This window comes from Salvelinus fontinalis, chromosome 2 (genome assembly GCF_029448725.1).
Source record: "Salvelinus fontinalis isolate EN_2023a chromosome 2, ASM2944872v1, whole genome shotgun sequence".
Taxonomy (NCBI): Eukaryota; Metazoa; Chordata; class Actinopteri; order Salmoniformes; family Salmonidae; genus Salvelinus; species Salvelinus fontinalis.
In genome coordinates this window covers 12,042,668-12,059,872 of record NC_074666.1, presented here as the reverse complement: position 1 = coordinate 12,059,872, position 17,205 = coordinate 12,042,668, and the positions used below count along the sequence as shown (strand labels likewise).

The 17,205-nt window shown below is 45.7% G+C and overlaps 1 protein-coding gene across 3 annotated transcripts in view; it reads right to left on the bottom strand.

Moving 5' to 3' along the window:
- Positions 1-17,205, bottom strand: part of dym (dymeclin) — a 172,617-nt gene that overhangs the window by 137,035 nt on the left and 18,377 nt on the right. For all 3 annotated transcript variants that reach the window (XM_055864010.1, XM_055864019.1, XM_055864001.1), the window contains exons 6-8: positions 13,247-13,319; positions 3,270-3,395; positions 304-446 (exon numbers count right to left, since the gene is read on the bottom strand). In XM_055864010.1, coding sequence (XP_055719985.1) covers positions 304-446; positions 3,270-3,395; positions 13,247-13,319 — 342 coding nt within the window. The remainder of the gene's footprint in view (positions 1-303; positions 447-3,269; positions 3,396-13,246; positions 13,320-17,205) is intronic.

Here is a 17,205-nt window from a genome sequence, read left to right as displayed (position 1 = left end):
TTTTCAACACCGTCAACAATTACAACAACAAATATCCCTGCTGTTTAATAATTGTTTTGTGTGTGCAGCAAACCTTTTGAGATAGCTGTATAACGTTATGAGCTGGGGTGTCTGTCCTTGCAATTAGTTTGTGCTTGTTAGCATTTAGCCAGCGTCCGCTATGGGAATTTGCATATTATTACAAAATATTTACGTTTAGAAAGAAATAGCGCCCCCTTGTGTGCACTGCCGATAATACTGTTTAACCCTGTACAGGAACAGAATAACGGTACGAAACCCCAGTGTTCTCCTTCTTGTACTTACTTGCTACCCCTGAGGCGAGGCCGTAGAGCAGGCCTCCACCGTCGGACTGCTGATCAAAGATGTGTGTGGCGGGAGGAGGACACTTCTCCTGTCTGATGAAGTTATACAGCAGGGTCTTCACTAACCGACTGGTCAGGGACACACTGGCAGAACAGAGACAGAGACGAGGAGGTCAGTGACAGAAACTAAGCCACAGCACTACACAAAACAGGTCTGATGAAGTTATACAGCAGGGTCTTCACTAACCGACTGGTCAGGGACACACTGGCAGAACAGAGACAGAGACGAGGAGGTCAGTGACAGAAACTAAGCCACAGCACTACACAAAACAGGTCTGATGAAGTTATACAGCAGGGTCTTCACTAACCGACTGGTCAGGGACACACTGGCAGAACAGAGACAGAGACGAGGAGGTCAGTGACAGAAACTAAGCCACAGCACTACACAAAACAGGTCTGATGAAGTTATACAGCAGGGTCTTCACTAACCGACTGGTCAGGGGACAAGAGGACCACAGTCTGTAACACAAAGTCAGACACAGCACCAGAAAACAGACCTGGTGCCAGTGGATGAACATGACTTTAACCATTAGGTCATTGTATGTTGTAACTGTTTCCTAAAAGCACATGAAAAAACAGGGCTGTTGTTTACCTATTCTATTTATTTGCTGTCAGTGAACCAGAGGAGAGTTGGTCTCAATCTCAAGACCGATGTTGAAATAATGAAACATTTTAAAGGACTCGGGAGACAGGATGACTGGCCTTTCTGTGTTCATAATAATAATAGTAATAGGTGTTTAGTGTTTTTGAATGTTTTTGTGGGAAACCAACGTTAAAACATGAAAATAGCTTGGAGACAGATCCGGGAAAACTGCCCCAGAAAAGCACAACGTTTGTTGTGTTTAAAATGTGAGGAGAGAAACAAACTCTATTGTGAGAGGCTGGTGAGTGAGAGAGAGGCTGGTGAGTGAGAGAGAGGCTGGTGAGTGAGAGAGAGGCTGGTGAGTGAGAGAGAGGCTGGTGAGTGAGAGAGAGGCTGGTGAGTGAGAGAGAGGCTGGTGAGTGAGAGAGAGGCTGGTGAGTGAGAGAGAGGCTGGTGAGTGAGTGAGTGAGTGAGTGAGTGAGTGAGTGAGTGAGTGAGTGAGTGTGAGAGTAAGTGTGAGAGTGAGTGAGTGAGTGAGAGTAGGAGTGAGAGTGAGAGTGAGAGTGAGAGTGAGAGTGAGTGAGAGAGAGAGAGAGAGAGAGAGAGAGAGAGAGAGAGAGAGTGAGAGAGAGTGAGGTAGAGAGAGAGAGTGAGGTAGAGAGAGAGAGCGAGGTAGAGAGAGAGAGCGAGGTAGAGAGAGAGAGCGAGGTAGAGAGAGAGAGCGAGGTAGAGAGAGAGAGCGAGGTAGAGAGAGAGAGCGAGGTAGAGAGGTAGAGAGAGAGAGCGAGGTAGAGAGAGAGAGCGAGGTAGAGAGAGAGAGCGAGGTAGAGAGAGAGAGCGAGGTAGAGAGAGAGAGCGAGGTAGAGAGAGAGAGCGAGGTAGAGAGGTAGAGAGAGAGAGCGAGGTAGAGAGAGAGAGCGAGGTAGAGAGAGAGCGAGGTGGACAGCTTAGAGAAACAGCTTGTGTGCTTTTGTGGGCGTTGTTTTTCGTCCGATGCTTCCTGTGTGCCCTGGCCAGTCTCCCACTGGACCCCAGACACAGTCGGACCATGTGTGTGTGTGTGTGTGTGTGTGTGTGTGTGTGTGTGTGTGTGTGTGTGTGTACTACGTTCTGTGTCTATGTGCGTCTCTTGGTGAGTGTGTACGAACACCGTGCTCTCGCAACAAAACAACACTTCAGCATGGCGGCAGCCAGGCCAGGCAGGAACTCTGTAACCCTGAACCTTTGACACAACACTGACCAGAGCACTACCCCTGCCCGTCCTGTCCCGTATCCTTACGCCACAGACACAATCACTATGTGTTCTGCCTCCTCTTGACCCCTGGTTACACACTACCAGACAGGTTAAGGTCAGACCAACCCAAATGGCACCCTGTTGTCTATAATGCACTATTTTTGACCAGAGCTACACAATGGGCCCTGGTCAAAAGCAGTGCACTAAATAGTGTCATTTGGGACGTATCCCTCTAGAACTACCAGGGAGATAACTGGCTCTCTGCTTAGTGCCCGAGACAGACAGACATCTTAGCTGGGCCACTTTTCACAGAAAGTGAGAGCTGAGAACATGTTACTCGGGAACCTTGAATCTGAAACAAATTTCCAAAAGAGTCATGAAGACTTGCTAAAGTTCCTTAGTTAGGTTGATGGGATTGTGTTATTCTGGATATTCCTGTGCCAAGAGTCTAGGTTACTTTTAGATCATGTGATTGGGTCATTGTGTCAAGTAAGAGTAAATGGGGATGTCTTTGACACTATAGCCACACCCCCATGTGTGTTGAGGTATGTAGCAGACCTGGGTTCAAATTGTATTTGATTTCTTTCAAATGTCTCCACACTCCAATCGTCCCTTCATCAGGTACTGGTAAATGAGTCCGTCTCACAGGATATACGTGTGTGTGTAAATCCATGACTCTACTCACCATCGTTCCTTCATCAGGTACTGGTAAATGAGTCCGTCTCACAGGATCTACGTGTGTGTGTAAATCCATGACTCTACTCACCATCGTTCCTTCATCAGGTACTGGTAAATGAGTCCGTCTCACAGGATCTACGTGTGTGTGTAAATCCATGACTCTACTCACCATCGTTCCTTCATCAGGTACTGGTAAATGAGTCCGTCTCACAGGATCTACGTGTGTGTGTAAATCCATGACTCTACTCACCATCGTTCCTTCATCAGGTACTGGTAAATGAGTCCGTCTCACAGGATCTACGTGTGTGTGTAAATCCATGACTCTACTCACCATCGTTCCTTCATCAGGTACTGGTAAATGAGTCCGTCTCACAGGATCTACGTGTGTGTGTAAATCCATGACTCTACTCACCATCGTTCCTTCATCAGGTACTGGTAAATGAGTCCGTCTCTCAGCATCTCCTTGTGGAAGAGCTGGTAGGACAGTAACACCAACATGGTGGTCACAGCCTCAAACAGGATACTGTACGTGATGTCCCTGTGAGATAGAGTGAGAGAGACAGACAGAGAGAGATAGAGACAGAGTGAGAGAGACACAGACAGAGAGAGAACATCTCCAATCCAAAATTAAATCTAGAATCGTCTTCCTATTTCGCAACAAAGCCTCATACCCTCGTAAAACTGACCATCCTACCGATCCTCGACTTCGGCGATGTCATTTAGAATATAGCCTCTAACACTCTACTCAACAAATTGGATGCAGTCTATCACAGTGCCATCTGTTTTGTCACCAAAGCCCCATATACTACCCACCACTACGACCTGTACGCTCTCGTTGGCTGATGTCGCTTCATACTCGTAGCCAAACCCAATGGCTCCAGGTCATCTACAAGTCTCTGCTAGGTAAAGCCCTACCTTATCTCAGCTCACTGGTCACCATAGCAGCACCCACCCGTAGCACGCGCTCCAGCAGGTATATCTCACTGGTCACCCCCAAAGCCAATTCTTCCTTCGGCCGCCTCTCCTTCCAGTTCTCTGCTGCCAATGACTGGAATGAACTGCAAAGATCACTGAAGCTGGAGACTCATATCTCCCTCACTAGCTTTAAGCACCAGCTGTCAGAGCATCTCACAGATCACCGTACCTGTACATAGCTCATCTGTAAATAGCCCATCTAAATACCTCATCCCTATACTGTATTTATTTATTTATCTTGCTCCTTTGCACCCCAGTATCTCTACTTGCACATTCATCCTCTGCACATTCTACCATTCCAGTTTTTAATTGCTATATTGTAATTACTTCGCCACCATGGCCTATTTATTGCCTTACCTCTCTTATCCTACCTCATTTGCACATGATGTATATATATTTTTCTACTGTATTATTGACTGTATGTTTGTTTATTCCATGTGTAACTCTGTGTTGTTGTATGTGTCGAACTGCTTTGCTTTATCTTGGACAGGTCGCAATTGTAAATGAGAACTTGTTCTCAACTAGCCTACTTGGTTAAATAAAGGTGAAATAAAAAATAAATAAAAAGAGACAGACAGAGAGACAGAGACAGAGACAGAGACAGAGACAGACAGACAGACAGAGACAGACAGAGACAGACAGAGACAGACAGAGAGACAGAGACAGAGAGAGAGACAGAGACAGAGAGCTGCTCTCCTCTCCTGAATTGGCCTTCATGTAGTGACAAACAGATTGGGCATCTCTGTCTCTGTGTGACATTTCTTGTCGTTGTTATAGACGGGTCAACAAAAGCGAAGGGTGCGCAACTACACTATGTGACAAAACGGACAGAGTTGGCGTAGCTTGTTGACAACATGTAAACTATAATTCTGTCTCAAATGTTTATTGAAAACATAAATACATTTGCATAATGAGCACGTGTTGTCTCAAATATATTGTTACAGCTGTTGATTAGCTAGCATTTTTGTTGGTTGTTGCCATTTTAGCATAGACGTGACATCAGTCAAAACACCTCAAAATAAGACACGGTCTCAATAAGATACGAGCTGAAACCCCTATGATTCCCCACATGGCAGCTTCTGGCCATCCAGAACCACAACACACGGCCTACTGCCCCATTGAAGCGCGCGCATCGTCTGTGACGTTGTCCGCTAACGCTTCTACGTCTGCAATAGATAGTCGTGACACAAATATGGTCCTCCAGCCTCCGAGTGACCACCGGCCTGCCTCCACAGGACCCATCCTACAACCACCACAGGGATTCTACAGTGTTTACTGACCCGGTTCCATCCTGAGGAAACTAGGTAGTGGTACTGTTACCTGCTGATGAACTGGACCACACCTACTGACTAACAGATGGAGAAGCGTCTCCATGTCTCTGTGTGATATAACCAGTGCTTGATTTCCACTGAAATAGACACCAGTACTCATTTTAAACTCCTACACAGTTTTGAGTTAAAATTCTATTTGAGGTGCCGGTGCTCAGTTCTGGTGAGCTCCTGCCCAAGTACGACACTGGGAGATAACTGCACGACTAAAGTGACACTGGTCGTCACAGAGAGAGCCCTATGGTCTTTGACTGCCATCACCCGCCTCTTCCCCGGCTCTCTCTATCCCTCCCACTCTCTCTCCCTCCCTCCCTCCTAAACTCTCTCTATCCCTCCCACTCTCTCTCCCAAACTCTCTCTATCCCTCCCACTCTCTCCCCTCATTTTACCTCTGCTTCCTGCCCCCCGTTCTTCTAGTTCCGTAGCACAGCCTGTGATGTCACAAGGCAGGAATACCTTACCCTTAAAGACACACACAGGGTTCTTTTCCCCCCTGGTTCTGTTATACCACTGCCTGGTATTGATACATGCACTGAGGGAGGAAGGGAAGAGAGTCCTAGTCTTCCTCTTGGCATTAGATTGAATGACTGGCATCCAGCGATTAAACGGTCTGTAAAACACAGCCGGGCCCATTACCGGTTCACCTTCCTGTTCAGTTTCACTTTAACAGAAAGGCTACCATGGAAAAAATCTCAAAATGCCGGGTGACGGTCCAAGCTACTGCACCCAGTCACTGTTGTAGCTTAGCTACTGCACATAGTTGTTCACCTGTCACTTTTGTTGCTAAACAACCAACCGTCTATTGACAATAACAGCCTACATTACCTGTCCCCCCCCACCCAATCTGATAGTGAGGTGGTAAATGTCTAGTCTCCCGTATGGCTCTAATCTGATAGTGGGGTGGTAGATGTCTAGTCTCCCTTATGGCTCTAATCTGATAGTGGTAGTGGGGTGGTAGATGTCTAGTCTCCCGTATGGCTCTAATCTGATAGTGGGGCGGGGTGGTAGATGTCTAGTCTCCCGTATGGCTCTAATCTGATAGTGGGGTGGTAGATATCTAGTCTCCCGTATGGCTCTAATCTGATAGTGGTAGTGGGGTGGTAGATGTCTAGTCTCCCGTATGGCTCTAATCTGATAGTGGTAGTGGGGTGGTAGATGTCTAGTCTCCCGTATGGCTCTAATCTGATAGTGGTAGTGGGGTGGTAGATGTCTAGTCTCTTTTATGGCTCTAATCTGATAGTGGTAGTGGGGTGGTAGATGTCTAGTCTCCCGTATGGCTCTAATCTGATAGTGGTTGTGGGGTGGTAGATGTCTAGTCTCTCTTATGGCTCTAATCTGATAGTGGTAGTGGGGTGGTAGATGTCCAGTCTCTCTTATGGCTCTAATCTGATAGTGGTAGTGGGGTGGTAGATGTCTAGTCTCCCGTATGGCTCTAATCTGATAGTGGTAGTGGGGTGGTAGATGTCCAGTCTCTTTTATGGCTCTAATCTGATAGTGGTAGTGGGGTGGTAGATGTCTAGTCTCCCGTATGGCTCTAATCTGATAGTGGTAGTGGGGTGGTAGATGTCTAGTCTCCCTTATAGCTCTAATCTGATAGTGGTAGTGAGGTGGTAAATGTCTATTCTCCCGTATGGCTCTAATCTGATAGTGGTAGTGGGGTGGTAGATATCTAGTCTCCCGTATGGCTCTAATCTGATAGTGGGGAGGTATATATCTAGTCTCCCGTATGGCTCTAATCTGACAGTGGGGTGGTAGATGTCTAGTCTCCCGTATGGCTCTAATCTGATAGTGGTAGTGGGGTGGTAGATGTCTAGTCTCCCGTATGGCTCTAATCTGATAGTGGGGAGGTAGATGTCTAGTCTCCCTTAAGGCTCTAATCTGATAGTGGGGTGGTAGATATCTAGTCTCCCTTATGGCTCTAATCTGATAGTGGTAGTGGGTTGGTATATATCTAGTCTCCCTTATGGCTCAGATCACATGCCTACATAGTATACACTATAGACATGCATCATTCCCACAAACACCCAGCTCAGAGAGGCCCAGCTCAGACAGGCCCTGCTCAGACAGGCCCAGCTCAGAGAGGCCCAGCTCAGAGAGGCCCAGCTCAGAGAGGCCCAGCTCATGAGCTCCATCAGCAGCAGATTTTCATTTAGAATGGAAAATGAATGTGTTGTTGCATCAAATGTTGTGCATCGAATCATATCGATTTTCCATCCCGAAAAATTTATGACATATTCACACACACACACTCTCTCTCCACCTCTGACCCATTAACCCTGACCTATATGACATTGCTCTGTAGCCACGGTAACCAGCTCTGTATTGACGTTGTGTTGGTATTAACAGTTGACCATCAGCTCTGTAAATTAGTAGGTAGTGGCAGACAAAACACACAAACCCAGACACAGCACATACACACAAACCCAGACACAGCACATACACACAGAACCCACAAACCCAGACACAGCACACAGACACACACAGACAACAGGATGCGCACAGACACACAAAACCCAGCAGGACGTACAGGTAACTGGCAAAATAAAACCCCAAATGATGGAATTTCTCATGTAAGAATGGTGTGAGTTCCAGACACTTGTAGAATCTGTTGCAGCTGTTCTGGCTCGTGGCGGCCCAACGCCCTATTAAGACACTTCATTTAGGTGTTTCCTTTATTTTGACAGTTACCTGTAGAGTGTCACACTCGAACAGAACAGACAGTCACTCGTGCCTGAGTGTGGGTGGGTAACACTGACACAACTCTAGTTCACATACACTACATGAACAAAAGTATGTGGACACCTTCTCGTCGAATATCTCATTCCAAAATCATGGGTATTAATATGGAGTTGGTCCACGCTTTGCTGCTATAACAGCCTCCACGCTTCTGGGAAGGCTTTCCACTAGATGTTGGAACGTTGCTGCGGGGACTTGCTTCTATTCAGCCAGAAAAGCATTAGTGAGGTCTGGCACAGATGTTGGGCAGTTAGGGCCTGGCTCGCAGTCGTCGTTCCAATTCATCCCCAAAGGTGTTCAATGGAGTTGAGGTCAGGGCTCTGTGCAGGCCAGTCAAGTTCTTCCACACAGAAAACCATTTCTGTATGGACCTCGCTTTGTGCACGGGGGCATTGTCATGCTGAAACAGGAAAGGGCCTTCCTCAAACTGTTGACACTAAGTTGGAAGCACAGAATCGTCTAGAATGTCATTGGCATCTGTAGCGTTAAGATTTCCCTTCCCTGGATCTAAAGGGCCTAGTTTGAACCCTGAAAACAGCCTCAGACCATTATTCCTCCTCCACCAAACTTTACAGTTGGCACAATGCATTCGGGCAGGTAGCTTCTCCTGGCATCCGCCAAACCCAGATTCGTCCGTCGGACTGCTAAATGGTGAAGCGTGATTCATCACTCCAGAGAACGCGTTTCCACTGGTCCAGAGTCAATCAATCAAATGTATTTCTAAAGCCATTTTTACATCAGCCGATGTCACAAAGTGCTGTACAGAAACCCAGCCTAAAACCCCAAACAAGCAACGCAGATGAGTCCAATGGCGGAAAGCTTTACACCACTTCAGCCGACACTTGGCATTGCGCATGGTGATCTTAGGTTTGTGTACGGCTGATCGGCCATTGAAACCCATTTCATGAAGCTACCGACGAACAGCTCGTGCTGACGTTGCTTCCAGAGGCAGTTTAGAACTCGGTAGTGAGTGTTGCAACTGAGGACAGGCGATTTTTACAAGCTACACGCTTCAGCACTCAACTGTCCCGTTCTGTGAGCTTGTGTGGCCTACCTAATTTGAAGGCATGTCCACATACTTTTGGCCATATAGTGTATATATATATATATATATATAATAGTGTATTAAATTATAATTGTATCATATTTACACTGTTTGGACTTAGGCCACCCGCCCAAGCATTTCAATGGCTGAAAACTCCTGTGTGTGTGCATGTGAAGGTGACTGTCACACACTCCTCAATTCCTATCCTCCTTCTCTTCGCCCTCCTCCTCATCATCATCATGGCTCATATGTTTCGGGCATGACGGTCACACGGAGGAGGAACAGAACACAAGGACATTCTGAGAACATTCCACGGAACATGGACGTCGCTGATGCATTTATATTACTGAGTGTTCTGAGGGAGGAAGGCAATCTGTGCCTGGAGCATGGCCAGACTCATCACACACACACACACACACAGAGGGAGAGTCAGGCTTTCAGCAGACACTTCCACAGACCTTGAGGAGTGTATGGCATGCCAAAATAATAGTTGTGATTTTACAGACACACACACACCTCTGTGTGTTGGAGAAGCACAAAGGCGACAGAGGACAGAGAGACAGGACGGAGGCGAAATGGAAAAATGCCTTTGAAATGTACACCAGCGCCAGCCACAACGGCCCAGATCTGGGCCGACTCAACAAGACCCGCCCGGCGCCACAGAACCCAACAAAGCCCAGAGCCAAAGCAAGATGCCCAATCAGCACAGCAGAGAGTACGTCCCAAATAGCATCCTAGTCCATCAGGTCAGAAGTAGTGCACTATATAGGGAAAAGGATATAATTTGGAACACAGCCATAGACACACACTGACCATCCTGTCCCTCCGCTCCCTCCCCAGGACATTGGCTCTGTGTCCCACCCCCAAACAGAGGACTGTAATCCAGCCAACCAAGGGGGCTCCTCTCCCCTTACCGCCCAGCTCTCGCCTCTCCCTTTGACCCTCCCTGTCTCTCAACTGCCCCCTCCTTACTCACTGTGTGTGTCCTCATCCAACCAGATGGCCCATGAACCCATGCTGCAATAGGAACCCAGCGATCCAGTAACCCTTTGCCTCTGAACCTTTGCCAGAGACCTCTATTCCATCTGATAGGGATAAAGAGGGGCTTATTCTCCTCACTGAATAGAGTTATCAGGACGGAATTTCAATTGACACAATATGTACATACACTTTTCAATTGACATTAGTGACGGGAATGTCACGAGCCGAGAGAGGGTTTGCTTGACGTTCTCAAAGTGAATGTCACAGTAGCCACTAGCCAGGAAAACCAGTGCAAACTATTACACTAGGTAATGTTTTTTTTCTCCACCACCTCAACATATGAGAAAATGACGCTTTTCTGTATTTTGTTGTGAAATATATATTTTCTTTTGTTTGTTTTAAATTTAACCTTTATTTAACTAGGAAAGTCAGTTCAGAACAAATTCTTAAGGTAGTTGTTGGGGAATTGTTAGATATTACTTGTTAGATATTACTGCACGGTCGGAAATAGAAGCACAAGCATTTCGCTACACTCGCATTAACATCTGCAAACCATGTGTATGTGACCGATAAAATGTCATTTCATTCTCATACTTGACTTTTGACTCTGTTTATTCACAAATGCGAATGTAATGTTCCAACTGTAGACACCCAACAACGTGGCTAGTGAAATAGACATTCTTACCCACCAATACCTAAATCTACCCGCATTTGGCATGTGGCAGGTTTTCATTTTATGCCCTGAAGGGTTTATATTCTAATCTGTACTCTCATTACATTTTAGCTTCAAAACAATATCACGGTTACCGCTAGCTAAAGTTAACATGTCTTTATCAAGTAACGTCAGCCTATCAAAATTTAACGACTACCCCTTTAAAACGAATATAAAAGTACAGTAGGTCTACCTTACAACATACCAAATGATTAGGTTCAGGCTACATCTTGTAAAAGAACATGGCGACTGTTAACGTGGGCCGGCTATAATTCACCGGGGAGTTGAAATGTTGAGCTGTTATATATGGAAGGCCATTACCGCCACCTAAAAATAAAATACATACTGTAGACATAGATCATACATAGGTTATGTTTCTTCATTTGTAGCATTGTGTGGCGATTTCCATCTATCCATGTTGCAGAGATCAGCACAGCAGGGCCGCCGGCAAACATTTGGCCAGCTGGCATTTCCCCCAGTACTTTTGGTTTCATAAAAAATATTGACACAAAAGTGTTGAAAAAAGGGATAAAGTATTGTTGTTTAGACTGATTAGCCTCGTGATTTGTGATGTTTTCATCCACTCTAGGGCCAGGAGTTTTTAAACATTTTTATTATATGACCTGATAAGAAAAAAAATCTGGTCCCATCATAGCCCATATAAAAACCCTTTTTTAAATCTGATTTTTACTATGTCATACCCAGAGTTTTACCTGGTTAGGTTAGCTTACCAGATCAGGAAAAACTCTGAGCCCCATCAAAATAATCCCCCACCCCACCACAACTCTGGGACCTGTGGTGCCACCTCTGAAATCGCCAAACAATGTTACAAATGAAAAAAAAGTAGATATTTGTTTGATCTACCATCTCAATATGTTGACTTACGTTTCTGAAAATGTTGACTTTCCTATGTCAACACTGTGAGATAAAAAAAACGTTTTAAAAATTGTTGACAATATGTTGGTGCAAGGAACCGGTTTCCATAGTTTCCGTGGCTAAGAGCAGCAATCAGCTACTGCAACATTTTCAGAATGTAACAGGCTGTTACTGCAATTTAAGGTAAAACCTCAATAAAAAACAAGTCTCAAATATCTCTATATTCAACCTGACCTGGTGCTACTGGCCCACTCACACTGGAGCTCTCTATATTCAACCTGACCTGGTGCTACTGGCCCACTCACACTGGAGCTCTCTATATTCAACCTGACCTGGTGTTACTGGCCCACTCACACTGGAGCTCTCTATATTCAACCTGACCTGGTGCTACTGGCCCACTCACACTGGAGCTCTCTATATTCAACCTGACCTGGTGCTACTGGCCCATTCACACTGGAGCTCTCTATATTCAACCTGACCTGGTGCTACTGGCCCATTCACACTGGAGCTCTCTATATTCAACCTGACCTGGTGCTACTGGCCCACTCACACTGGAGCTCTCTATATTCAACCTGACCTGGTGCTACTGGCCCATTCACACTGGAGCTCTCTATATTCAACCTGACCTGGTGCTACTGGCCCACTCACACTGGAGCTCTCTATATTCAACCTGACCTGGTGCTACTGGCCCATTCACACTGGAGCTCTCTATATTCAACCTGACCTGGTCCTACTGGCCCATTCACACTGGAGCTCTCTATATTCAACCTGACCTGGTGCTACTGGCCCATTCACACTGGAGCTCTCTATATTCAACCTGACCTGGTGCTACTAGCCCACTCACACTGGAGCTCTCTATATTCAACCTGACCTGGTGCTACTGGCCCATTCACACTGGAGCTCTCTATATTCAACCTGACCTGGTGCTACTGGCCCACTCACACTGGAGCTCTCTATATTCAACCTGACCTGGTGCTACTGGCCCACTCACACTGGAGCTCTCTATATTCAACCTGACCTGGTGCTACTGGCCCATTCACACTGGAGCTCTCTATATTCAACCTGACCTGGTGCTACTGGCCCACTCACACTGGAGCTCTCTATATTCAACCTGACCTGGTGCTACTGGCCCATTCACACTGGAGCTCTCTATATTCAACCTGACCTGGTGCTACTGGCCTACTCACACTGGAGCTCTCTATATTCAACCTGACCTGGTGCTACTGGCCCACTCACACTGGAGCTCTCTATATTCAACCTTTTGGGGGGAGCAGGTACAGAAGACAGGATAACACCCCCCCCCCCCCCCCCCCCCCCCCCGACTACCCCTGTCTACCCCCATCTACCCACGACAGATGGTCCCTTTAGGACTTAGGGTCTCATTTTAAGAGGCTTTAATGTAAAAGGGGAGAGGAATAAAATGCTAACTGATGACCCAGTCGGTGTGTGGAGATCAAATATTTCAATGCAGCAGGTATCTAGAATACCTGCAGTTTGTAGAGCTGGCCTTTCATTTATCACCATCCAAGAGCCCATTAAAACAGCTGGAGGAGGCCAGACGAGCTCCAGACTCAGTGCCCATCCATCCCCCTCTGCACCAAACCCTCACAGCAGGGGCACCTCCACGGTGTACCCCTCACCCTCCCTTCCCCCCCAGGTGGAAGCCATAGGGGGTCCAGACTCAGTCCACCCCTAGTCCTCTCCGCCCACTCCCCACCCCCCTCCAAGGTACTCACAGCAGGGGCACCTCCACGACCAGGTGTACCAGGTTACAAATCAGCTCCTCCAGCAGGTCCTCTCTCCCCGTGTCTGCAGAATGAGAGAGAGAGAGAGAGAGAGAGAGAGAAAGAGAGAGACAGAGAGAGGGAGAGAGAGAGAGACAGAGACAGAGAGAGGGAGAGAGACAGAGAGAGGGAGAGAGACAGAGAGAGGGAGAGAGACAGAGACAGAGAGAGAGACAGAGAGAGAGACAGAGAGAGAGACAGAGAGAGAGACAGAGAGAGAGACAGAGAGAGAGACAGAGAGAGAAACAGAGAGAAACAGAGAGGAAGAGAGACAGAGAGAGGGAGAGAGAGAGACGGAGAGAGGGAGAGAGAGACAGAGACAGAAAGGGAGGTAGAGAGAGACGTTTAGCCAATTACCTAGCCTGTCTCTGCTTTCAACCACCTTTCAATTAGACCAGCCAATAGCTACACTGACCCCCTACTTGACTACAAAGAGTACTTTGTGTTCGTTTGGGTTCAATGGAAAAACGTGGAGAGTAGAGACCCAAGCTCACCTCACAGGAAAACCTACGCACATGAAAAGACCCCAAGGCACAGTGGGGTGACTCTGTTGGATGCATGGCCTTGATAGCTATTAAACATACACTCAGTGGCCAGTTTATTAGGTATACCCATCTAGTACCGGGTCAGACCCTCTTTGCCTCCAGAACAGCTTGATTTCTTCTGGTAATGGAAACGTTGCTCAATTGGTATCAAGGGAACTAACATTCCCCACACCATTACACCACTGCCACCAGTCTGTACCATTGACACCAGGCAGGATGGGGCCATGGACCAGGGCCTAAAATTGACACCCGCCAGCTGCGGGTAGATTTTGGCATTGGTGGGTAAAAACATCAATTTCACCAGCCACGTTGGCGTGTGGTCAGTGCTCCACAGTGCGAGCATTTCACTCTCATTTGTGAATAGAAAGTCAAGAATGATCACATTTATAGTAACATAAATGCTGCAGTAGCTGTTTTCAAAGTATTTCTGGCGTTTTGTTTCATAGCTGGTAAATAATCGCACATTCATAGCTGGTAAATAATCGCACAAAGTCAAAGAACTACGAAGCCTATATTGCCTATGCCACCTCGCACAGCCACACTGCCTGGCTGGGGGGCTGTGTGCACGTGAGGAGCTGAGTGAAATATTTTTTTTTTTTAGAAGCACTGTGCACAGGCTTAAAAGTTGGTCTAATTTACTTGAAACTAAAGTCTACCCAAGTCATCCAAAAAAGTATAGTTGACTCATCTGTCCATAGAACATTCTTCCAAGAGTCTTGAAAAACTTTGAGTCAACTTTTTGTACAAGACGTGTCTCATTAAGTCTGGTGAAAACCAAACACTGCATTCCACAGTAAAAACCTCATACCAACAGTCAAGCATGGTGGTGGAAGTGTGATGGTTTGGGGATGCTTTGCTTCCTCAGAACCTGGATGACTTCCCTTTATAGAAGGAACCATGAATTCTGCTCTGTATCAGAGAATTCTACAGGAGAATGTCAGGCCATCTGTCTGTGAGCTGAAGCTGAAGTGCAGCTGGGTCATGCAGCAAGACAATGATCCAAAACACACAATCAAGTCTACATTAAAATGGCTAAAATGCAACATATCTGAGGCTTTGGACTGGCCTAGTCAAAGTCCAGACTTAATTCCAATTGAGATGTTGTGGCAGGACGTAAAACGAGTAGTTCATGCTTGAAAACCCACAAATGTTGCTGAGTTAAAGCAGTTCTGCATGGAAGAGAGGGACAAAATTCCTGCACAGCGACGTGAGAGACTGATCAACAACTACAGAAAGCATTCAGTTGCAGCTAAAGGAGGCACAACCAGTTATTGACTGTAAGGGGGCAATTATTTTTTTCACACAGGGGAATTGGATGTTGCATAACTTTATGTTTTAAATAAATAAAATAAGTATATTTTTTGTTGTTGTAAACTCAGGTTCCCTTTATCTAATATCAGGTTTTACTGAAGATCTGACAACATTCAGGAGAAAAAATATGAAAAATAGAATCAGAAAGGGGAAAATACTTCTTCACAGCACTGTACCACATTACTTATTACTTGTAATACATTTGTTTTAGAAACATTACAAAGCATGCTCATCCTTTTTTTGTGTGTTTTGATGGTTTCATTTTAGCGTAAAAAAATGTGTCTTGTAAAATTTTTCTTCATATTCCTGCCACAGTGGGAGGTGGACCAAAAAGTACAATTTGGACTCTGCCATCAGCATGACCCAACAGGAACTGGGATTTGTCAGACCAGGCTATGTTTTTCCACTCCTCAATTGTCCAGTGTTGTTGATGGTTGACTGGAGCCACTTCTTACTGTTTTTAGCTGATAGGAGTGAAATCCAGAGTAGTCGTCTGCTGCAATAGCCCATCTGTGACAAGGACCGGCGATTTATGCGTTTCCGAGATACCGTTCATGCTCTGTCACCACGCTCAAAGACGCTCAGGTCAATAGTTTTGCGCATTCTAGTCACAATGCTTCGATGCCTGTCTGCCTGCTTTGTACAGCAAGCCACGGCCAAGTGACTCACTGTTTGTAGGAGCGAACTGTTTTTGTCAATGGGCTGGTGTACCTAATAAACTGAGAACTGTAAAGATGCTCTGAACTATGGCAACAGAGACGAGAACCGGGCGGTCTTGTAGATTGTTTTATCATGGCAAACGTCCATTTATCGTTTACCTGTTGTGATTGACCATAGGGGTGTCTGGATATATTAGGGATGTGCATCTTTCCCTTTCAAGACGACTCGATACGTACAGATGAGCTACAATACAGGAACGATTAGTTTGAAACGATTCAGTTTGATTAGAGAACAAATTAATGAGATACAATTCGATGCATTAACATTTATTGAAGAAAAACATTCATTTTCCATTCTAAATTCATATCTGCCGCTGATGGACCTCATGAGCTGGATCTGTCTGAGCCAACTTTTTCTCTCTCTCTCTCTGTGTGTATGAGTGTGTGTATGTGTGTAATTGATGTATGTACTATGTAGGCCCTAAACTGAGCAATAAAGGAGACTACTACCAGATTAGGGGGGGAGGGGGGAGTAAATGTAGACAAAAAAAAATTTGTTCCCCTCCACTTCGGTTCTGAAATCACCATCACCCACTAATTTACTTGCCATTTTTGCAGATTGTATTTCAGCTAGTAATGTATCAATATGTATCTTTAGAAATGAGCTATGAAATATAGCCAATGAATATATAGCACAACTTTGGATTTCACCCTCATAATTGAATGGTTTTGACCGCTCGGGAGTGATTTTCTCTTCTCCTCTGTGATTGCTGTCCTCGTTATGAAATGATCATCTTTACCCTGTATAGTATTATTTATTTAAATACCATATACACTGATTGTTTAAAGCAACACTTTCAAAAGTATTGCTGATGGTGAACCTGAACAGTCAAAATAAAAGCTATTGTCAGGCCCGTTCAGCAGCTATAGTCAGATCAGATGCGTCTCCGGTAGATTACTTTTTATTCTGGAAAAAAAACTATTTTCAACAGCGCATAAATAACAATAACCTAGAAAATTACACAGGTTGTCACTTAACTAATAAAGCCTAATATCAAGCAAGCCATTTTAGCACTTGGAGCAGGCCGCCTACCTCACGTTAGACTGCGCGTGAAGCTGGGAACAGTGCAGTTTGACCAGGCTACTGATATTACCTGGGGTTGTTCAGCATGCAAAATGACTTGTAGGTCAATGACCGTCAACACAGTTACATGCTTAGTTTGACACTGAAGGAGAGGACACATCAGTTGTCACAGAAGATTAGAGGTATTTACGGGAAGGCAGATAGAATGTAATATGAGCAAAAATTTTGAGAACCCGGCGATTTGTAACTTTTGAATCGATTTTCTGACCGATGCATGTTACATTTGGATCGGTTTGGGGTTAACGGACCGAT